We start from the raw sequence: 23610 nt of genomic DNA, 5'->3' as shown, positions 1-23610 counted from the left end.
TGCGTTAACGCCGCCTGGTGGACATGAGTGGAACAGCTTGTTGTCGCCAGAAGTTCAACGTTCTGCAGGAACGTTTTACTTCCTTAAAAAAGGTTCCAGGTGTTTTTGGCCAAAAAGTTGTTATAAAAATATTGATGGCTTTAAAACATCAGATTTGTCTTTTAAATTCTTTAAGTAAACGTAAGTTGTTTAAATCAGTTTCTCGGATTGAAGAAACAATCCTGGATTTTCTTCTTCGTCAGTAAAGTTCACTTGAACGTGTCTGTGCCTCAGGAGGAGCAGGAGAAAAGCTGCTGATGCCAGGAACCGGTTTCCTGACGGTGGGAGCCGCCAGCTCTCTGGCGTTCTGCCAGGTTCTACGAGAGGAATACCCCGACGTTCCCTGTAAACTCAACCAGGTGAGGCCCTGAACGCATCACGACCTCTGTATGAAGAGGGTGAGGTGATCTGGTCACAGCCCGATGATCACACTCTCCTGTTGTGTTAAACTGACAAGATAAAAGTCTTGAAACCGTTTCTCTCGGGTTCCGGCCGCAGGTGAAGATCGACGCAGGCGTAGCTGCTCCCGAGCGGATGGCTCCTGGTTACCTGAACCACCTGGACCTGGGCGAAGCTGTCGCCGCCCTGGTGGAGAAGAGAAACTCCTCCCACACGGTCTTCACCATCAGCTGTCCCGCAGACTTAAAGACCGTCCTTCTGGAGAAGAACCTCTAGACTCGGAGACGTGTCCCCGATGTCACAGGGTCGTCTGCTCCGCCTCTCTCACGACTCTAAACCGTCTTTGCACAACTTTATCTGAATTGTATAATATTCAACTAACACTGAAAACTCGGTCCTGCTCGTTGTTCTGAGATCTTCAGCTTTCTCTGCATGAACTGTTTGTAACACACACAAAGGATTTATAATACTCGTCTTCTCGTTGTTGCTTGTTTCTATAGAAATATTGTAACAGAAATGTTCTGTCGTATTCATATAACATCCAATATAACTGCATTCTCTGTGTGGATCTACTGAAACATGAAACTCAGTCTTATTTCTTTTCTAACAACCGGTCAAAGAGAATCGGAGGAATCTGGACTTAAAGGGACGCTGTGGAGTTTTCTGCTGACGAGGACTGACGTCTGTAAATACTGGAGATTTAAAGATTTTGACAGTTTAACAGTTTGATTAGAGGAAAAATAACTTAGTGACCTGAGATGTTTAGGACTTGAGATTCAGACAGATGGAGAAAGTTTTAACGTGTGTCACATATGTTGATTCATCGATGGTGACGACAAAGAACTGATTCTGGCTCAGCTGATTTAGTCTCCACTCGGCCAGCGGTGCCACTCCGACATATTCAAGATGTTTAGAGCTGGTCAGACAAGAAGAGAGAGAAAAGTTCAAATCCGTCTCCGACGAGCTTTTTGTTTGACGCCGCTGGACTCGATCAGGACAGAATTTAAAGTTCAGTGTCAGTGGATCAGAACTGACTCAGGTGAAGGATGTTGCTCTGAGGAGTAAATCACTGTCATGACATGAACACAGATAAACACAACGTGGTTCGTCTGATTGAAAAACTCCATGTAAAGATTTTATAAAGTAAAACTAATCAATAAACACGTTATCTTCAACTTGAATCCATTGTGTTCATCAACATTGAGGACAAAGACAAAGGACACAGAGCGACTGGGTTGTTTTTTAACAGCAGGGTTAGTTTGACACATTTACGTCCCCTAGCGTGATTCTCTGTCCCGGTCCGAAGAACCAGCACTGACCCCCTATAGGCCCCTTTGTCTGTCCCCCATTATTTGGGACATCATGTCCCTCAGATGAACCGAGCGGCAGCAGACTGTGGCGTCAGAGGGGACGTTGTGTAACGCTCTGTTGTGTACAGTCGTATTGTTGTCTCATATAATGTCCTGCTGATGTGTTCGTGCTCCTGCAATAAGAACGTAAATCTGTTTTGCCAATAAAGATACGGACGATCTGTCCCGTCCGAGGTTGATGAGGACGACTGGGATTGGACAAGAAAGCCGAGCGGAGAGAGTAGTCGTGGTGGGGGGTCAGGAGGGGGGGTGGGGGGGCGTTCACACAGTTTTTGTTTCCAACTCGTCGGCTCACGGCTCAATTAGGCCAAATGATGATTAAACCCACTGGGCCCCACTTTCTCTCCCCCCCCCCCCCTGCTCTCCCCCCTGAAAGGAAAAGGTCAAACACACCCACACAAGCGGCGGCCATGTTCGCCCGCCGTCGATGACTCATCTCATTCTAATAGGAAACGAAAACTGGCTTTTGTTCGAGCGGGGCCGAGGGGCCAGGGTTCGCCTAACGAGGCTCAACAGACCGGGGGTCAGGGGGAAACGTTAGTGACGGATTCAATGAGAGGGAACCGGTTGAAACGTCGGAACAGGAGAAATATAAAAGTGTTCTGAGATCTTTAGTGATCCATGAATCAAGAGGCACCGAGCGAGAGCCAATCAGAGGACAGGACGTCTGTTGTTCAAGAGAAGTTAGAGAAGTCGACGCTCGTCAGCAGGAGATGAACTCTGCTCAGGGTTTTTGAACAGACTCGTCTGTTTGGTTGATTTTAGTGAGTTGAGCTTCAGAGGTTGATTTGGTAACTTGAGAGTAAGTGGAGGGAAAAGAGATGGAGACAGAAAGTCCTGTTCATGGCTGCGTCTCGACTTCATGACCTGACGATGCCGCGGATCATGGTCAGAGCAGGGGGACATGGGAAATGAGGAAACTCAGACCAGTTCGATGTTCACAAGTAGAAAGACGCCAAACGACTTTTCTGCTTCTGATTAAAAAACTGGAGCTGCTGAGATGAGTTAGATTCAAATTTGGGATCAGACGGAAAAACAAGCTGCGATTTTGGCTGCGAGACGTTTCCATGGCAGCGATGGAGGTTTGAGTGTTTGAACGCACCACACGCTGACTCACCAGGCCACGCCACGAGATCGGCCCAGCATGACTAAAGAAGTGATTGATAAGGTCTAAATACTGCGGAGGCTCGTGTCACGTCAGCCGCCAGCTCTCAAGTCACGCCATCTCCAGCAGGGCGTGTCCATCGAGCTGAAAGGACTCAGACACGCCATTAAAACGCTCGTAAACAGACGAACGTCCCACAGCAATTACAAACTAATTGGTTCAAAATGTGGTTTTAAGTTTAACAACAGGGTGAGAACATTGAACCACAGCAGCCATGTTTGAACTTCAGAGGAGAGGACGCACATTTCTATCAGGACCGAGAAGTAAGTTCAGATTTCAACTTGTCAGTTACACAAAGATTTCAGTTGGGTGTTGATCTGAGGTTAAAATCCTCAGTCGCTCTTTAAATCATGTAAATGACATAAAACCTCTTGGTGGGAGTCAGAACCTGAAACTGATCCATGGGCAAGATACAAAAACCTTTTTACACATAATGTTAAGTTTCCATCAGGTCATAAAGTTCCTCTGCAGCAAATTAAATTATATTTCATCTTTTTTATGACAAACCAACCGATACTTCAGTTCTTCTAAACGTGGCTGTGCTTTGGTTTGTGTGATTTAAGAGTTCACGACGATCTATCACAGATTCTACAATAAACATAATCTGCAGTCAGAGGAAAAGTGAAGTTATCACCGAAGTGATGAGGATCCAACAAGAAACTCGATGTGATGAAAAGTACAACAGTATCATCTGTTTCTGATATTCGTGTTTAGACCTTGAACCAGAAACATGACTTTGTACCGACGCACTGAAATATTTCACCCGCACCAAGTGAATTATTGAACTTCGATAAGTTGCTCTGGATCTGTTGACGCTGGCTGTGATTGGTCGACAGGTCCGGCAGGTGAGCAGGTGAGTGAAAGCACCACACGTCACATGATCCTGAACATTTCTCTCGTCTCTTTATTGACTCATCTCTCAAACACTCGACGTCACACTCTCAGGCGCTCACAGTAAATTAGTTTAATAATGAAATAATATTCACATTATAACAAAATGTACAATTCATTTACACGAGTGGTTTCATCCACTTTGCAAAATGTCACAGCGTTCTTCCATTTACATTATAATTACATTCACGTTTATCACATAGATATCTGTTTTTGGTATTAACGTAACAACAGTTCAGACATAGTTTCACTTCTTTTGCATCTGGACTAAATTTAATTCATTTAAAAAGAAAGGAAATGAAAGAAAAACAAACCAAACAAAATAAAAAGAGAAAACTGTAGTTCATCTGTAGTGAAGTGAAAAGACGAGCAGAGACAAGTCTGCTCAAGATGTGGACTCATAAGATAGTTAATAATATAATAGCTGCTCACAGGCTGATGTTTAATAGCTTATTATAAAAGGAATCTCCTTCCTGCAGCAACTGGTTTCCATTTATTCCATTAATTCCACAGAAAGTGACTTTTAACCACGATCAACCTGCTCGACATTAAGTTGGTAAACTTGTGATTTTAATCTCATTCGTCTAAAGACACAGTTTTACGTTCAAGCAAAAAAAAAGAAGGTATTTAGGGTCTGCATGTATTTGAGAACCAAACAGTTAGAAACTTTTTTTAAAATATTAACTCATCAACATGACACAATCCCTTTACTGTCGTAGATCTAATATTCTCCTTGGTTGGTTTTTCATTGAGAAATGGGTAAAAAGTATAAAACAAGCTGTGAAACTAAAGGTGGTTAACTTTTAGTTTTGCTTTGTTAAAAAATAAAAATGAAAACTTATGATTCAAAGGTCTTGTTAACCTGTGAACCGTGACTGAGGCTTGTAACATGTCTCACGGGCAAAACTCCCAAAGTGCAACAGTTTCGTAACCTTCAATAAATACCAGCTCACACTTTTCCCACTGTGCTCATCTGTGACACAACTCATCCACTGCCTGACCTCAAACAACTCAAACATCCAGTGACCCCTGAACGCCTCCTCACCCAAAGTGCATTCATTTAAATTTGGCACCGGACTGAAACAAGCCTGACTCCAGTTCCTCAGCGTGAAGTTAGTTTCCCACCTGCTGTTATTTAGTCTCATGCAAACTGAAGCACAAGCGTTTGTCTGATTCACATTTTGAACAACTTCAGCCTCAGCTCCCACAGATTTGACTCTTTTCCTGAATGAAAGAGAAAAAAACGAAACATATTTGTAAATCACGTGAAACCGTATCTGAGCTTTTGTCTTGAGAAGCATTCACACATCAGCGGCATCACGAGTCCAATCTCAACCACGATCAAATCCCACGAGCCAGCGTTCAGAGTTCGTTGGCTCCTCTCGGAAAACGATGTCTGACGATAACTCGCAGGCTCTGATTGGTTAGAAACGACTCGGGCAGCGGGTTAATCCTGCGTTGTAAAGCGAGCGCCGCACTTATAAGATCACATGACTCTGCACAACTGGCAGGAAGCTGCGTGTTCAGCAGGGATGAAGAGTTTCCTACAACACAGAACGGAACAACAACATATTTAAAAACTTGTGTTCGGGGTGAAGTTGCTGGAAACACCAGGTTCTCTCTCAAACTACACACAGCAGGTAACAGTCTGAGCTCAGATCAGCTGAGACCGGGTGCTCGTCGACGTCTGCTGCTTTCACAGCTCCTGATAATCTCCTGGAATCAGCCAGACGTTGAAATTCAAACATATAAAAACAGATCGTGATGAAACCGGACATTTAAAACCAATCAGTTGTTTGAGTATGAAAGTCTCACAGCTCGACAGAGGAACACGGCTCATTAACGACAGCCGCTAGAGAATAATTACACAACTTTAATGTTCCTTTAAATCTATACAACAAAGATGTTTATCATGTTTTTCTATTTTTCTACAAAACCTAAATCGTTTAATCTTTTAATCCTTCTGTAGAAATGACTTTTGGACGTAAGTTACATGATTGAAACAACATCTGTGTCTTCGATCCTTTGTCTACAACTTTGGCCTCAAACAAACAAACCATATTTAGTTTGCGTGATTATGCAGCAGAGAAGTTGAGCGGCCGGCCTCTGATCATCTGCTCTCAACCTGTTCCACATTTAAAATCCAGAGCTGACGGAGCATTTGATGCTGTTGCTCCTGAACTGTGGAAAAGTTTCCCTCTTTTCATCAGATCTGCTGAATCTCTGGTTTGTTTTAAAAGGATTTTGAAAACTAACTTCTGCAGATTATTTTCACAAGAAGTCTGAAATTAATCTACAATGATGTTAACAGTTTTATGTGAACCGGTGGGGGTGGGACTATAATCAGCAGTTTTTCATTGCTGACGTCAAACATGCTTCATTAAACACACACGACTTATAATCTCAGTTTCCTCAGAACGTCCTTTACCTGTTTCATACGAGCTTGTCCGCAGGAAGCTGAGCTGCTCCTGCGTGCAGCGACTCAACATAGGCCAAGGCGCTCAGCAGGGAGGTCAGACAGTATCCCTCCTCTCCAATCAAGTAGCTGAAACAGAGACGGGGGCGTTACTACCGACAACACATCTGTAAATTAAATGCGACAAACGTTGGGACGAGCTCCTCCAGTTATTTTAACTTCTTGAACAGAACGAATCACGACCGACCAGAAGAATCTGAAACACCCAGCGTCACAGTGAAGACCTGATTTCTCATTCGGCTGTAAACAACAAACCAGCTTTTCTCCTCCGCATGTAAAAAAAAAAACCAAATGTCTGTGTTAACCACACGACTTGGTGGTGAAATCTCCACGGGCCTGAGTCAGTGAGTCTGACTGCAGCCGGGCACTGGTTCAGAGTGAGACTGAGAAAGAAAGAAAGTTTGGCTCAGAAACCAAATACAAATCACAATATAAAAATCACAATATACATAACTTATGAGTATAAAAACTTCAATTACACTAAAGCAAGAAACCAAATATCACATATGATGCAAGTTTCTCCTCAGTCTTTGACGAGTACGCACAGTGATCACAGACGAGATAAAAATAAAAGAAGGGTTCCTGGAAGTGACGATGACTGAAACCCATATTCTCTCACATGACCAGCAGGGGGCGACTCCACTGGTTTCAAGTTCTCGACACAGAATGTTCAGTTTGTAAATAAACGTCCTTGTGCTAAGTGTGGTGCTCATCTGTCCGGGAGCTTTTTCATGCTCTTGCTTACAAACAGCGGTCAGGAGTGAGAGCGTCACCTCCTCGGTCGAGACCATTAATTCATTATCTATTAATCGAATGTCTAAATTTGTTTGATGCTTCATCTTCAAGGGAAAATGTCCTGAGTGGTTTCCAAGCCGCTGCACCTCTGCCGACCGCACATGAAACGGATCTACTTTATTTTCTCTTCTGGATCTTGCCGGGTTTCTTTGTGAACTGATTTTATAACAATGAAAACTTGGGCATAAAATCAAAATTCACCGGTGAGTCGGGTCACAATCATTCTACCTCCTCACACCCTGTGGCCGGAGCTGGCTCCACCGCTCGAACCCTTCAAACCCACTGAGCTACTTAAAGTGTGGGACTTTATTTGTGTTTTATTTACAGAGAAGGAAATCAAACCCCAGATATCCTGACATTCCTCCACCACCAGTCTGACCAGCTGCCTTTTACAACCCTCTGTTTTTATGGCTGTGAGCAGATCTCCTGGGTTGAGGTCTGATTTCACACGCTACGATACTCGGTATGATGTCGCACCTCAACACTACCAGCTCTCCTCAACTGAATATATATATTTCACATCCATGAAGTTGGACATGAGCTTGTGACTCGTGTCGTGCTGACAGTTATTTTGTGTATTTCTTGCAAACATCTCGATGACTCACCCTTCGTGAATGAACTCCTCCAGAGCCGCACATTCAGACACAAGCTGAGGACACTGGCTCCGCAGGGCCACGTAGGACAGGATGGGCAACAGGTCATCTGCACCACTGTCGGACAGAGGAAGAGACGAGGGCAGTGAGACTGAGCAAAAGAGGAAAACAGAAGTAAATAAATGGAGCAGAAGGGAAAAATAGAGAGTGACAGTTACAGTGCGTGATGGTAATGTGCTCCCCGGGGGACTGAACGGAAACTAAATCAAATGTAGCTCTCGCTGGGATTCGTGTTCGGGGATGGAAGTGATAAAGCAGTTTCTTTTCTCCCTCTCTCCATGAGATCTGTTGGGAGGACAAATTACAGCCTGGGAGATGATGACAGCCTGATAGCATTCTGCCTGTGTGCAGACAGTGACTATTTGTTTGTCGCGCTCACACGCAGGGCTAACTGCCTGCTTGTTGGTTTGCGTGAGAAGGCAGGTTCCTGGCCCTCGACTGACCCGGCCGCATGCAACTGGATACTCTCTCGCTGCAGGTCCTGGAAGGTGTGGACAGGCTCATGTAACCGCTGAGAGTTGGACCTCACACACAGAGACACACACAGACACACACACACATCCCTGAATTATAATCTTCTGAGTTCAGTACAGTAAACACACACGTCGCTCCTCTCACACGAAAACTGGCGTCTCTGCATTCCAGGGAAACAATGCTCTCGCCCCGCACGTATAAATACTGATTTCAGATTTGGCTCCATCATGAGTTTGCAGCGTGCTCAAATTCACCCGAGCAAAAAGGTCAGAAACAGCAGAAATGGAAAGAGGGGGGGGGGGTGATTCTTTAATTAAACGATTCTTAATTAAAGTGGCGACCGATTTAGCCACACAATGGCACAGAGAGAAGAAAGGGATGTGGACAAAAGCACACAGGAGAACAAATGAGGTCCCAGTCGGGTCAAAGACAAAGAACTGAAGAGAACTGCAGCTCAGTGAGTGAACGAGGGCAGCGAGGACAACAAAGTGGGTTTGAATGTGTGAGGCTGTAAATCAGAATCTCAAGTGTAAGAGCGCGGCAGCAAATACACAGAATTAAATACATATTGCAAATATAAAATAGTCATTTCTGATTAAACATGACGAGTGTCTGTCTGCACGGTGTCATGTTTGGGTATAAATTTAAATATATTGTCGATAAACAGCCTGTGTATCTGAAACCCTGAATTAAAAACAGATTAAACCCATTGATGGCTTTATTTTCTTTTTATGAGTTTCCAGCTCCAAACATCGAAAGATATTTTCTACATCAAACGATGACAAGATGGAAAATGCTGATGTGTCACTCGGCTGGATGTGAAACTCCAGATGTGGTCGGACAGAGCGGTGGGTCGTCTCTTACAGAACCGACAGCGAGCAAAGAGCGTTGAGCAGCAGGTTGAGATGAGAAGCTTCAGAGTTTACTCAACAGGAGAACTCACTGATCTTGATGAAAACAGTCTCACATGTTCAGAGGACATTTATGAGGTTGTGTAATTTGGTGCAGCTTGATTGGATTGAAGGGACAGTTTGTCCCGGAGTCTAGATTTATCTATTTTCCACATTTTTAAACTGATTGTATTTTGTAATGTATTATTTTAATGTAGCATTTTGTCAGAAATTGAACTCTGGTTTAATTTCAGATCTAAAAATCAGAGTCAGAGCTTCATCAAAACAAAAAACAATCACGTTACCACGCAGAGAGGAAACCTGTGTTTATGGTCACGTCTAAATGTGACAGCTTGGACACTAGACAGTCCACAGTCCACATTTACCATCTTTGAAGAGCTTCAACTCTCCTGATTCATAGTTGATTAAATTAAAGCTGCCACTGGCCCCTGGCTGGAATCTGAAGTCAAATTAAAATGGTTCTGTGATGAGCCAGAGTTCAGCTGGAAACCTGGTTTCAATTCAGATTTTTTTAAATTCTGGACAAGCTGCAGTGATTTTCACCAAAGACGATTACAGATCGTATCCTGAGGTGAGAGACGTCACTGCATTCCTGGTCTCTTGACTATAAACAAGAAAAATATAGATGCAGGAGATGTTCATAATTAACCATTTAACTATAAACTTTAATTCCAGAAATCCGTATGTGGCTCGCGTATCGAGAACCATACGTCTTATCAGCTTCCTACTTGTGGATTGTTAAAGTGCAGCGTGGACATTTTTTGAGATTGCGATGTGTTCAATATTGATAAACTTTAAATGAAGAGGTGAAGGTTTAACAAAAGTTCAACACCAGACAACTTTTTAAAAAATCCCTCTGCGTCACTTCATATCGAGACAAAAGTCTGTGAGAGGTGCTGACCCGGTCGAGTCTTCTACTCCGCCGTCTCTGATCACTTCACACACACTCCAACACAAGCAGACAGATATGGAGCAGGAGACGCAGCCTCAGCCCCTCAAACATCCGAGAATCCAACACAAGAGAGAGAAAGACGAGGAACAGAGCTTATGAAACAGTCAGTGACATCTCCTGAGTTTGATGCCAGCTCATTTCAAGCCCCATTAAAAAGTGTCTGACCCTACGACTTTCAAAACAACCCAGTAAGTGATCCAATTGTAAGACACTGATCTCCACCCACCTAGAAGAGCAAAGATACTGGCGCCCAGTTTGTTTACTCGCGTGTATGCAGGCGATGTCACTCTGTTTTTTTGATGCCAACATTCTATCACCACAACATTCGCTTGGCGAAGATGATGTTGATCACCACAGTGTCTCTCGCGGATTTGGTTCAGACGATAAAGTTCCTCTGCATTCATTAATCTTTCAGGGCTTCACTCAAACTCTGTCAACTCAGAGCAATTTAAATCAAGTTCACTGTGAAGTGCAACTTCTCTGGTTGTTGTGACCCACTGAGCCTTTGTCTGATCCTCTCATGGTTTTCACAAATCTCCATCTCTTTTCTTCTCTTTTCCTAAACTTGTCGTTGGCCCTGGGTCAGTTCCAAACCCAGACAGGACGACCCACTTTTAGGCCTGGTCAGGAAGAGACAATCTATAGTGGGCAATAGACCTAGGACGTCCCCCGCTGTGCCAGGCCTGGCTGCTCACTGATGAGACCTGACAGGGCAGCTACCAAGGCAGAGAGCACTTCAATGATGTGTGGTCACTTTCACTGGACTTAGTCTCGTCCTCATTATTATATACTTAATAAAATGTCTCTGATTTAATCTGTTGTTTTTAGAGTTTTACAATAAAGAAAAAGAAAAATACAACCCATCGACTCAAAGTTCACTAATGCTCAACGTTTCACATTCAGAAATAAATGGAGCATTCTGTCTGTACTCTGCTGAGACCTAATGGAGACTGAGACTACCCCTCTACCGTCCCTCTACTGTCCCTCTACTACCCTCTACTGCCCCTCTACTGCTCCTCTACTGCCCTTCTAATGCCCCTCTACTACCCCTCTACTGCCCCTCTACTACCATCCTCTACTGCCCCTCTACTACCCCTCTACTGCCCCTCCTCTACTACCACCCTACTACCCTCTACCGCTCCTCTACTGTCCCTCTACCGCCCCTCTACTACCCCTCTACTGCTTCTCTACCGCCCCTCTACCGCCCCTCTACTACCCTCTACCGCCCCTCTACTGCCCATCTACTACGCCTCTACCACTCCTCTACTACCCCTCTACTACTCCTCTACCACTCCTCTACTACCCCTCTACTGTCCCTCTATTACCCCTCTACCGTCCCTCTACCACTCCTCTTCTACCCCTCTACTACCCATCTACTGTCCCTCTACCGCCCCTCTACTACCCCTCTACTACTCCTCTACCACTCCTCTACTACCCCTCTACCGTCCCTCTACTACCCCTCTACTTCCCTCTATTAACCCTCTACCGCCCCTCTACTACCCCTCTATTACCCCTCTACTTCCCTCTATTACCCCTCTACTGCCCCTCTATTACCCCTCTACCGCCCCTCTACTGCCCCTCTACTTCCCTCTATTACCCCTCTACCATCCCTCTACTACCGCTCTACCGTCCCTCTACTACCCCTCTACTTCCCTCTATTACCCCTCTACCGTCCCTCTACTACCGCTCTACCGTCCCTCTATTACCCCTTTTCCATCCCTCTACTGCCCCTCTACCGCCCCTCTCCTGCTCCTCTACTACCCCTCTACTGTCCCTCTACCGCCCCTGTACTACCTCTCTACCGCCCCTCTACTACCCCTCCACCGTTTCTCTATTACCCCTCTACCGTCCCTCTACCACCCCTCTACTACCGCGCTACCATTTCTCTATAACCCCTCTACCGTCCCTCTATTACCCTCTACCGTCCCTCTACTACCGCTCTACAGTCCCTCTATTACCCCTCTTCCGTCCCGCTACTACCCCTCTACCGCCCCTCTACTTCCACCCTCTACTGCCCCTCTACCGCCCCTCTACTACCCCTCTACTTCCCTCTATTACCCCTCTACCGTCCCTCTACTACCACTCTACCGTCCCTCTACTACCCCTCTACTTCCCTCTATTACCCCTCTACTACCCCTCTATTACCCCTCTACTACCCCTCTACCATCCCTCTACCGTCCCTCTACTACCCCTCTACCTTCCCTCTCCTGCTCCTCTACCATCCCTCTATTACCCTCTACCATCCCTCTATTACCCCTCTACCACCCCTCTACTTCCCTCTATTACCCCTCTACCGCCCCTCTACTACCGCTCTACCGCCCCTCTACTACCCCTCTACTTCCCTCTATTACCCCTCTACCACCCCTCCACTACCCCTCTACCATCCCTCTATTACCCCTCTACTTCCCTCTATTACCCCTCTACCATCCCTCTACTACCGCTCTACCGTCCCTCTATTACCCCTTTTCCATCCCTCTACTGCCCCTCTACCGCCCCTCTCCTGCTCCTCTACTACCCCTCTACTGTCCCTCTACCGCCCCTGTACTACCTCTCTACCGCCTCTCTACTACCCCTCCACCGTTTCTCTATTACCCCTCTACCGTCCCTCTACCACCCCTCTACTACCGCGCTACCGTTTCTCTATAACCCCTCTACCGTCCCTCTATTACCCTCTACCGTCCCTCTACTACCGCTCTACAGTCCCTCTATTACCCCTCTTCCGTCCCGCTACTACCCCTCTACCGCCCCTCTACTGCCCCTCTACCGCCCTCTACTACCTCTCTACTTCCCTCTATTACCCCTCTACCGTCCCTCTACTACCGCTCTACCGTCCCTCTACTTCCCTCTATTACCCCTCTACTACCCCTCTACCATCCCTCTACCGTCCCTCTACTACCCCTCTACCATCCCTCTACCACCCCTCCACTACCCCTCTATTACCCCTCTACTACCCCTCTACCATCCCTCTATTACCCCTCTACCGTCCCTATACTACCCCTCTATCGTCCCTCTCCTGCTCCTCTACTACCCCTCTACCATCCCTCTATTACCCCTCTACCATCCCTCTATTACCCCTCTACTACCCCTCTACTGCCCCTCTACTACCGCTCTACCGCCCCTCTACTGTTTCTCTATTACCGCTCTACCTTTCCTCTACTACTCCTCTACTTCCCTCTACTGCCCCTCTGCTACCCCTCTACCAATCCTCTATTACCCTCTACCGCCCCTCTACTACCCTCTATTACCCCTCTACCGTCCCTCTACCGCCCCTCTACTACCGCTCTACCGTCCCTCTACTACCAATCTACTTACCTCTATTACCCCTCTACCGTCCCTCTACTACCCCTCTACCACCCCTCTACTACCCCTCTTCTTCCCTCTATTATCCTCTACCGCCCCTCTACTACCCCTCTACCGTCCCTCTACTACCCCTCTACCACCCCTCTACCGCCCCTCTACTACCGCTCTACCGCTCCTCTACTACCCCTCTACTGTTTCTATTACCCCTCTACCGCCCCTCTACTACCGCTCTACCGTCCCTCTACTACCCCTCTACTTCCCTCTATTACCCCTCTACCGCCCCTCTATTACCCCTCTACCGTCCCTCTACTACCCCTCTACTTCCCTCTATTACCCCTCTACCGCCCCTCTACTACTGCTCTACCGTCCCTCTACTACCCCTCTACCGCCCCTCTACTACCCCTCTACCACCCCTCTACCATCCCTCTATTACCCCTCTACCACCCCTCTACTACCCCTCTACTTCCCTCTATTACCTCTCTACCGTCCCTCTACTACCGCTCTACCGTCCCTCTACTACCCCTCTACTTCCCTCTATTACCCCTCTACCGCCCCTCTACTACCCCTCTACCATCCCTCTATTACCACTCTACCGTCCCTCTACTACCCCTCTACTTCCCTCTATTACCCCTCTACCGCCCCTCTACTACCCCTCTACCACCCTCTACTGCCCCTCTACTGCCCCTCTACTCCATGTATTGGTAACAACCAAGCCACCGTGGCACAGCAGTCTGTCGGCAGTAGAGCGGTCAACATTAACGAGCACTCTCTTCTTCCTCACACTTACATGGCTGCAGTTCTGGGTGAAGAGTCCCCCTCATGAAAACACCTGTAATCCTCAGCACAGGCACAGATCACACGAAGTGTTCGAACTGCAACAACACAAAGAGGAATATTTACAAGCTGAGCCCCTGATCTTTCACAAACACACACACACAGACACACACACACTCTGTAACTAAGGAATATAGAAAAATAATAAAAAACACAACTACATATGAACCATCTCTGGACACCGAGGCAAAATCTGGATTGTTGGACTTTCTGTGATTAAATTAAAGATTCAGGCTTCATCAGGAAAGATCTGATGAATTCCCAAGTTAGTTGAACTTCAAGATTTCAGATGAATAATAAAATAAAAGGATTTTTTAAAGACTAAAATTAATGCTTCACGTCAATGAAAGTTAGCATTTGTGTCATGAAGCACAAAAACACCGGAGTCGAACTCACCGATACATTCCAGCTTCTTCTGTGGGCAGCAGTCGTTAATCAGAAGCTTGAGCTCCTGGACAGCAGACTCGTAGGGGTAGGAACCTTGCAGTGTATCGGGTTCTTGGGGGAATAATTTTATGGGAACGCCGATGTCTCCAGGTGATGCATCCTGGTACAGTTTCATACTCGTCTCAAAGGCCTGCTCTCTCTCCATGTTGACCTTTCTGAGGAAGAAACAAACACAACAAGAGACATTTTATCGTCTCCAGAATGGAGCCACGTGTCAAAGAGACGTGCTCGTCTCCTCAGACAAAGATTCAGCAGTGAGCTGGATGACAGGACATGATCAAATATCAAATACAGGAAAAAACTGTAATCTCGAAGACCACTCAAAGCACTTGGCAGTAGTTTGTCATTCACCCATTCATACGTTCATAAAGTACAATCCGTCTAAAGAAATGTCTACTTGGAAATAAATCCAAGTAGATCCATGAATTATTCTTTGAGAAATTAACAAAGATGTTGTGGGAATCTGAAGTTTGAAGTTTTACATCATTCTGCCAACAAACAAAAGAAGAAAACATGTTGGAGGAAATAAATATAGTTCTTTGTTTCGTGGCTGAACTTGAGTCATTTGTTCCAAAAAGGCTTAAAACTAGAAAACAAATCATCTCATAGTTCCTGACGTCAGCATTCACGTATAAAATACAAGAAAATAACATGACACATGTCCACAAATATTTCTCATGATGTGAGAACACGAACGTGCAGAAGAAGTCATTGATCACATGAAGACTGAGAACAGGCGCAGAGGGACGTTAACTCAGAGTGACACTGCCACACGCTGGACAATCAGAGACATTGACTCTACTGACTGGAAACAGGAGTGTGGAGGCCTTGCATGTCTGAACCCATTAAATAATGTTCTCTGCATTTTAAAACTGTTTATTTTAGATTCATCTGTAAAAGCAATAGTACGTAGACATGTTTAGAGATTGAAGGATTGAAGCTGCACTACCTGAATAGAGTCACCAGGGCGCTCCACAGGGGAGTGAAGAAGGCTTCCTCTATACTGGCGAGGCACAGGTCTTTAGAGCTGGCGGTGTTCAGACACTCAAACGACAGCAGACACAGCGACAAGAGCTGATCTGAAATATATAAAAATACCACTTTAAAGAAATGCAATGTAAAATTCACCAACATGGTGAGACACTGTCCTCCTGTCCGCTCACCTATAGCGATATGAATGTCTTTAACAGTGGCCTTCAGATGCTCCTTCATCGCTCTCATCTCCTGCTCCTGAACGTGGCCCTCGCTCAGAGTCGAGGTGTCACACGTCAGCTCTGAATCAGAGCCGGCGTCGACCGCGCTGTCGTTGGGCGGAGCCCAGTCCAGCTGAGTCAGGAACTGCTCGAGATCTTCAAACGAGTTCTCCCGGTCCACCATCGCCTGTGGGTGAGGCTCCTCCCCTTCCTCGTCAGAGTCAGCGTGGAAGTCACGAGACAGCGAGGACGACAAACCGGTGCTGAAGCTCTGGTTGCCCACGCTACCGCTCGCAGTGCTGACTGTCCTCCTCTGGGTTTCTGTATGACCCATAAGAAAATCTCATTAATACATTAGAGGTAATGACATCAGGATAACGAGCAGCAGGATGTGGCTCTACCTGGATGCTGAGGGCTGTGAGAAGGTCTGAGCAGCAGCGCAGGACTCTGGACGCAGCCTTTGCTGACTATGGGGTAGAGCCTGTTGTAAACACGGTACTGATGTTTCCTCAGCAGCTTCACCACAGGATGGTCGGAGCGGCTGAGGACAAACAAGTGAAACAACAGTGTGATAAAAATGATTTTTGTAAAAAAAAAAAATATTTTTCGTGTACTTTGACTTTTAAGTTTGGTCCCATATGCTAACATGGAGGAGGTAAGGTTTGTGAACTGCAGCCAGGCAGCAGGGGTTGACATCTATGTACACGTGTGTTAGACAAACATCAGAAAAGAGTGAACTTCAGTGAGAATCCACTTTACCCATGTTATCGTCTCCTCAGTGTGTCAGGTACAATTCTAACTGGAGTCGTCTCCGCAGATAACAGGAAGGAAACGCCTCTGAGTCATCACGTATTGACAGAGTGTGTGTGTGTGTGTGTGTGTGTGTGTGTGTGTGTGTGGACAGACATAGTGATAGTTTGTGTTTCCTACGAGTGTCATGGTAAAATCTTATGTGACATAAAAGCCTTTTATTTTAAAAGGGTCATAGTAGTCCAGGACTGCTGAGGGTTGAAACGTTGCAGCGACTCACCTGAGCAGGTAAGAGACTAAACGTGACACTAATGTGACATCATCAGGATTCCCCTTCATGTTGGCTTTCCACAGTTTGGGCCAATCCTAAAAACAAACGTACACATGTCTTAATTACCACATTTACAATCTCACATACTGTTTGATCAAAACAGATTTATGTCGAGTCGTTTTAACATCTTATAGAATCAAACATTTCACACTTTTGAAGCTTTACTGTGTAACTTACATGGTCCTGCTCATATTCCAGAACATTGGTGTAGAGAGAACGCTGCTCTTGCTCCTCCGCTGTCATTGCCCCAGACGCTGCAAATCTCCTGCAAAACAACGAGATATTAACATAAATCGAAGAAACACAGGAGAGTCACTGATTATATTATTTGGAAATTGTGAAACCACTGAGTTAAACATTTTTATGGATTTAGAATAAAAGTACTTCTTTTGGAATATGAACTGAATGAATATGTCCACAGACCCTCTTCTTGACATATTGATAAATAAGTTGTGTGTATAGGAGGTTTGCTGCCATGACTACTGAACAAAACTAAATTGAGTTTTAAGTTAAATGCTAACATGGGAGGTCTTTTTGTCAAAGTGACTGAAACTGTTCTCAAAACTGTGCAGCGCTGAATGATTTTTCAAAATTGACGAAACCCTTTCCAACAATTCACTGAGTTCTTTACCCTCAGATAATAACACACACAGATAAACTGAGTCTACAGAGACTCTCAGATGCACTTTGGAGCTCTCGTTGTTGAACACGTCAGTTTCATTTTAAAGTTTAGGAGTTGCTGGAAGTGACAAAACTAAAACTACAGCCAGAGGAAAAAGCACCTGATAATATGGTCTTTAAAAGACAGAAGACACTGTGTGCAACATTTACTCGATCCTCATCTGATCAAGTCACGACTCGTGAGTTGTTGTCACAGAAAGAACTGCACTGTTTTCTAACAAAGGTTGGTTCTTGTGAACAGTCACTCAGATACAACCAGGTCTCAAGTGATGAAAACAAATTAGGGAAAGACAGAAACAAAGAATTCAGGTTTAGATTTCTCCAGTTTGTTTGTACCTGTTAGCTTCTTCCTGTAGCCGTAGTCTCCTCTCCTCCATCTTCCTCTGCAGCTGTTACGAAAAACCTTAAGGAAACCTCCCAACACTGATGATGCCTCGGAGCTACACTCACACGTATGTCATCAATACAGAAGTATGAATATTACATTCTGGTCATATGAACATACCTCAGACAAATACCTGCAACGTTCCATGTTTTCAATCATGAGCTGAACATTATTCTTTTATTCATCATTTGTTTCCCATTAGAAAACTATGGGAAACGTCAACTAGGATCAAATCAGTTCACGTTATACAGTGTGTCTGAACCGGGAGCGACTAAATGATACCAGGAGAGCGAGCCTTCACCAGACGGACACACAGAAGGATACAGCATCCTGTCGGGCCTTGGCTATGATGAGGTTTTCCATCATCTGCCGCTGGAGAGACAGCTTCTGCATTTCAAGAGAGGGGACAGCAGTCAAATCACAAGCAATGAAATAATACCAGGGACAAACAATATGTTAGGATGTGAATAGTTTATAAAAGACTGATACGGGTGGTTGGGGGCTGATGCTGACAATACGATGACAGGCTGAAATGATTTCATTGTCATAAATAAGAAAACAATTAGAACTTGTAAATATAGAAAACAAGAACGTAGAGCTCATTCCTCCACTAAGGCCCAACAGTCCCATCAAATTCAATCAAATCACATAGATCCTCTAAATATCTCACTTTTTTTTCACAATTTCCTGAGAAATCAGTGAAAATATTTTAAAAAAACATCTTCTGCAGACAAACAGACGCAGAACAACCTCCTCCACAACAGTTCAACTACTTCATGTGCGGAACGACAGATCTTCTCTGCTTTCTTTATTCTGGTAAATAAAACTTGAGACACCGGGAAATAAACACTGGTACACTCAGATCTGTGGGAGGATTTTATTTGCAGATAAATATCAGTCATTTATATATATAATACATACACACACACACACACAGCACGATAGTTAACATTACAAACATTAGATATTGCAGCTACATTCAGTTTAAATGAATTTGTGATTGTTGACTGAGCAGAAACACCTTGATTTGTCTTTAATTAAGTATTTACTGTAAAAACATGCTAACACAAGCTAACACAAGCTAACACATTTTAATTTGATTTGTCTTTATTTAAGTATTTACTGTAGAAACAAGCTAACACAAGCTACATTCGGTTTGTCCCTGTGTATTTACTGTGCAAACATGCTAACCCATGCTAGCCGTGGTGCCTAGCCTGCTAGCTCCAGGTCTCGTTACCTTGACAAACGCCTTCAGCCTCCTCCAGTAAACTCGCAGCGCCACCTGCCGTCGAAACATTTTCGAGTTTCCGTGAGTCGCGTTATTCAACAAAGAGGCTGGACGTCTGGAGACGTGTTGACCATCGCTGTCCCGAGAGAAGACTGAGACACTGGGACACGGACACACGGAGACAACCGACGCTCCGCGTGTTTCTTATCTGACACCGACCCACGAGGTCTGCGACCATCAGGTGAGCGAGCCAATCAGCTGTTCAGGTGCGTCACAGTGACGTCACCGCACCGACGACTCGAAAATAAAAGCACGTGGTCAGTCTGTTGTTGTCTGTTGTCGTCTGTATTTACAGTGCGCGGCTGTTATCAGAGCAGAAGCTGCAGAAACTAATCAAATAAATACTCACAAAAAAAAACCCAAACATGCCCGATGTGGCTTCAAAAGAAAAAGTCCCGAGTGTGTTGATCTGTGTTGGTTTCAGTGTGAGAGCAGCTCTTTCAGTTGAAGTCTCCCACACGCTCGTGAGACCTCGACCACTTCAGTCCATTCGCAGAATTAAAGTCTTTATCTATCAGACATTAACCGACAGATAATCACAGACACACTTACCAAAGACGTCTTCTGATAGGCCTGACCCGGAGCGAGTCTCGCCAGACGAGCTTCATAATTTGCTTTTAACTTCTGGTTCAAACGCGAAGCTTGTTCGATGGGCGTCAGCTCCCTGCAGTGTACGCACACAGACACACAAAGTAAATACAAACCAGCGACACGGTAACCAGAGGGTTTGAACAAGCCTCTCGTTCCCTCGGCCATCATTACAGAACTGTTGAACTAAAATTCAAGATTCAAGAATCCTACTGCACATTGATCAGTCATTTGTTATTCTTTATTCTTTAATTATGTTTATTTTCATTCTACTTATATATTTTGCATTGCATTTTATATTTTATATTTCATATTTTATATATATTTCGTTTTTATATTAGAAAGCATAGTTCTTTGGTCGGGTAGTTGCAAAATAAGAATTTCATTACCCAATAATAACCGCTGTGTCTGTTATTGTGTATATGACAAATAAACATCTTGAACTAAAATCTACACAAACAATGATCTTTTGATCTGTTTTAAAATAAGTTCGAGACGAACTCCACGAGTGACTGGTTCTTAGAAATCCCTGTTATCGTCTGTGTTGTTCACCTCAGAGATTATCTGATTTTGAATGGAGCAATATTTGACCTCACTTTTTGCTTGTGTCCTGTGACTCCTCTGTTTGTAGCCTCTGGAAGACTTCGGGGGGGAGGAAGGGGGAGTGCTCCCCGCTTCCGTCTGACGACACCCGGCTGTGACCGGTCTTTGTTGATCTTGTTCCTTCGCGTCATGAAGTAACAGCAGAGGGGAGAAAAGTGCTGATTAGTTTTAACGTGTGACCCCGGGTGCAGCAGTGACTGAACATTGTATAAGACAGAATCCTCGGACTGATTTCATTTACCAGAGTCTGCAGCAGGGGCGACTGGGAGCTCTGTGGTGTGATGGGGTTCGGAGTGGGCAGGGGAACAGGAAGCGGAGGCAGAGGTTGAGAGGTCAAGGGGGTCGGCACTCTTCTCTATAAAAGACTTGGCTCGCTCCAGACACTGCTCAGCGAGCCTCAACATCCGCTCCACCTCCACCACCACCATCTCCCTCTCCTCTGAGGAGGCGGCAGAAAGACAGAAAGAGAAAGAGTGAAGGACAGAGAGGTGATTTTTTAACAATCAACTACTGTGTTCAAGATGATTAGTTCAACTGATTAGCTACATTGTTCTGTTTGTTCCCTCAACCTCATCCTGACACTAATGTTTGAGTCTAAAGTTACAGAGCAGTTAAAGACGCTGCCTCCACCGGTAACTTTAAATATGCAAACACAGCAAATGAAACTGGTGAACAACACAGATTAAAGTAGAATGTCACTCAGAGAGGTCACACCTCCATGAAACCACATCTAAACTCACTAGATCCACATTTTCATTTGGATCTGCTCCAGATTTCACACACTCATAAATTTAAAAATATCAGTCCCCAAAACAAAAGACATAACTTTCCTCAAACTGTCTCTTCACATCCAAAACTAATTGATTTCAACAAAAGAGACAGTATGATAATGAAGATTTTCACCAAAGTACAAAGCAAAATATAAAACTTTGTTCTGTTGAAGATGAAAATCATTGTAACGGTCGTTGATGTTAATGTTCCAGGCTCAGAATTCTTCATGCAGCTTTAATGTTACCACGATGGTTGGATGACTGCAACATATTTCTTTTTTCTTTTTAATTCAATTTGAACACACGTCCTTGAAAGTAAAATCAAAATCACAGGAGTCATCCAGATCTGTACAATACAGAACCTCCTGATGTGTGAGTGAAATCAAACTTCTACAGTTATGATGATCAAAACGAAACCATGCAGCAGATTAGGTAACTTTTCATAAACGCATCTGTTCAGAACTGGTATTAACATCCATCCTGAGTGATCCGACGCACTGAGGACACATTTGAGATCCGGAATATATTTTCAATGTGTGAACAGACAAACCAGGAGCTTAACACTTGACCAGATCTCTCAGGACAGTTCTTAATACCAGGTGTGAACGGCGTCTCAGTTCATGCCAGTTCTCAGGTCTTACGTTGCGACGCAGCCTCCTCCAACAGTGCATGTGATATGTAGTTGATGGTCCGGAGGTATTCACAGTAAGCTTCCTGCAGAGAGACCCCACACAGGTAAAGTGAGCGCAGCAGGAAACAATGCAACACACTCACTGAGAATTTGTCTCTAACATCGTGTGGATTCATTCAGCTGTAGTTTGTCAGTATCACGTGTAATAAAATCTAGAAGTGTTGGTCATACTCTCTTTTTCATGCTTTAGATTTGACCTGACCACCTCTTGTCATAAGGACGATCAGTTTACCTTGATGTAGGCACTTTAACCTTATCCATCCTTGAGCAGGCTTTTACCAATGTCACGTGTTTGTTTCCTTGTTTGTATTTTTAAATTTGTCAGAATTTGGTTTTGACTTTAATGTGTGTGACTGAGTTGTCTGTGCACTCTGCTCTCTGCCTGCCTGGAATAAAGTATTTTTAATTCAATTTAAATTAATAGATACTTAATGGGCTCTCGTTAAAACAGGTCAATGGTGAATTAATGATAATAATGACTGTGGCTGAGGGGGTAGAGCGGCCATCCTCCAACCACAAGGTCAGCAGCTGGAATCCCAGCCCATACCCGAGTGTCCTCGGGCGAGATGCTGAACCCCACACGGCCCCTCGGAGATGTTGAAGTCGCTTTGGATAAAAGCATCCGCTGTATGACAGGTAATGTAAAAGCAGCTCAACCATCACAGAGTTCTGCCTTTTGTCTTGTCATTTAAAAAAAAAAGGAAACTCAGCTTTCAACAGCTGCTTTTTATTTCCCATGATTCAATCTTCCCATTCTTTCCTGTTTGTGTCTGAGACTTGAATCTGCTTTTAAATAAACGATAACTACATAAATACTGACTCATTAGTATTTCACAGGCAGATCCGCATGTGAGCGTCATCACATTTATTATTATTTCTAAATGTTTCATCAGCTTCACCATAATGTTCCACAGGTGACGTCATTCAACACGTGTGAGTCTGTGTTTTTATGTTTTTTTAATTCTCTTTATTCTGACGTTGGTGCTCCCGCAAGAATGAATACGTCATAAACAGCAAACGTCATTTAACAGCTGTTAGCCAACCTGCTAACCTGCTAGCAGCCCCCGCCCCTCTCGGTGTGTTGACATGTCTGCAGCCGGGTCCCCGTGTTGATGTTCGGGGGTTTAAAGTGCGTGTGGTCGTGTCAGCGGAGCGGTGGAGCTTCTCTACCTTGTGTTTGCTTCCTCCGTCCAGCTGAATCGCGACGTTCGCCATTTTCATGGCATTTTGAAGAGGTTTCACTCCGCTGTCCGACACCGCGGCCATGTTTCTTTCCGGAATCTTCTTCTTCTTCGCGCCCACTCACGGTTCATGTGTTCGGAGGTGAACACCGCCCCCTCGTGTCGCGGAGTGGAGGTGAAGTAAACCGAGACGTTTGATTGATTCACATGGTTTAATAAACAATTCCAGTAAAACATCAACAACATGTTCATGTTTATAAACAGTGACTGAATGAATGACAGGTTGTTATGTAACAATAACAATGATATAATTAAACACGTCCATAAAAACAGACATAAACAAACAAACATCGCAAAAACAAGTTCGTCTCTGAGTGAAGGTGAAACTACAACATCTGATCCTCGTGTTTAAAATGGAACTGAATCCAACACTTTTATTTTAA

At 44.7% G+C, this 23610-nt stretch overlaps 2 protein-coding genes across 6 annotated transcripts in view; one reads left to right on the top strand and one right to left on the bottom strand.

Moving 5' to 3' along the window:
• LOC109641635 (peroxisomal trans-2-enoyl-CoA reductase) overlaps positions 1-1619 on the top strand; it is a 4925-nt gene extending 3306 nt beyond the window's left edge. Inside the window, exons 5-6 of the mRNA XM_069528497.1 lie at positions 274-398; positions 538-1619. Coding sequence (XP_069384598.1) covers positions 274-398; positions 538-714 — 302 coding nt within the window. The 3' untranslated portion in view covers positions 715-1619. The remainder of the gene's footprint in view (positions 1-273; positions 399-537) is intronic.
• A 2240-nt stretch (positions 1620-3859) lies between these two features.
• On the bottom strand, positions 3860-23311 carry vps9d1 (VPS9 domain containing 1). 5 transcript variants are annotated; one of them, XR_011243451.1, is made up of 18 exons: positions 23157-23311; positions 21937-22009; positions 20767-20964; positions 20519-20645; positions 19887-19998; positions 18371-18433; positions 17998-18050; positions 17158-17245; positions 16930-17015; positions 16301-16440; positions 15870-16220; positions 15656-15785; positions 14656-14861; positions 14213-14297; positions 7947-8073; positions 7741-7845; positions 6293-6409; positions 3860-5408 (listed from the first exon to the last, which is right to left on the bottom strand). XR_011243451.1 is itself a non-coding variant. In XM_069528484.1 (17 exons), the coding sequence occupies exons 1-16, from the start codon at positions 23250-23252 to the stop codon at positions 6298-6300; spliced, it is 2025 nt and encodes a 674-aa protein (XP_069384585.1). In that variant the 5' UTR covers positions 23253-23311; the 3' UTR covers positions 3860-5408; positions 6293-6297. The 5 variants fall into 5 exon arrangements, 3 of the variants coding, with proteins under 3 accessions (XP_069384585.1, XP_069384586.1, XP_069384587.1); XR_011243452.1 differs by lacking the exon at positions 7947-8073 and having other exon boundaries at positions 7741-7879; XM_069528484.1 differs by lacking the exon at positions 7947-8073.
• Between the last annotated feature and the right edge of the window lie 299 nt (positions 23312-23610).

This window comes from Paralichthys olivaceus, chromosome 7 (assembly GCF_024713975.1).
Source record: "Paralichthys olivaceus isolate ysfri-2021 chromosome 7, ASM2471397v2, whole genome shotgun sequence".
NCBI classification, from domain to species: Eukaryota; Metazoa; Chordata; class Actinopteri; order Pleuronectiformes; family Paralichthyidae; genus Paralichthys; species Paralichthys olivaceus.
This window is presented reverse-complemented; position numbering and strand designations above follow the sequence as displayed.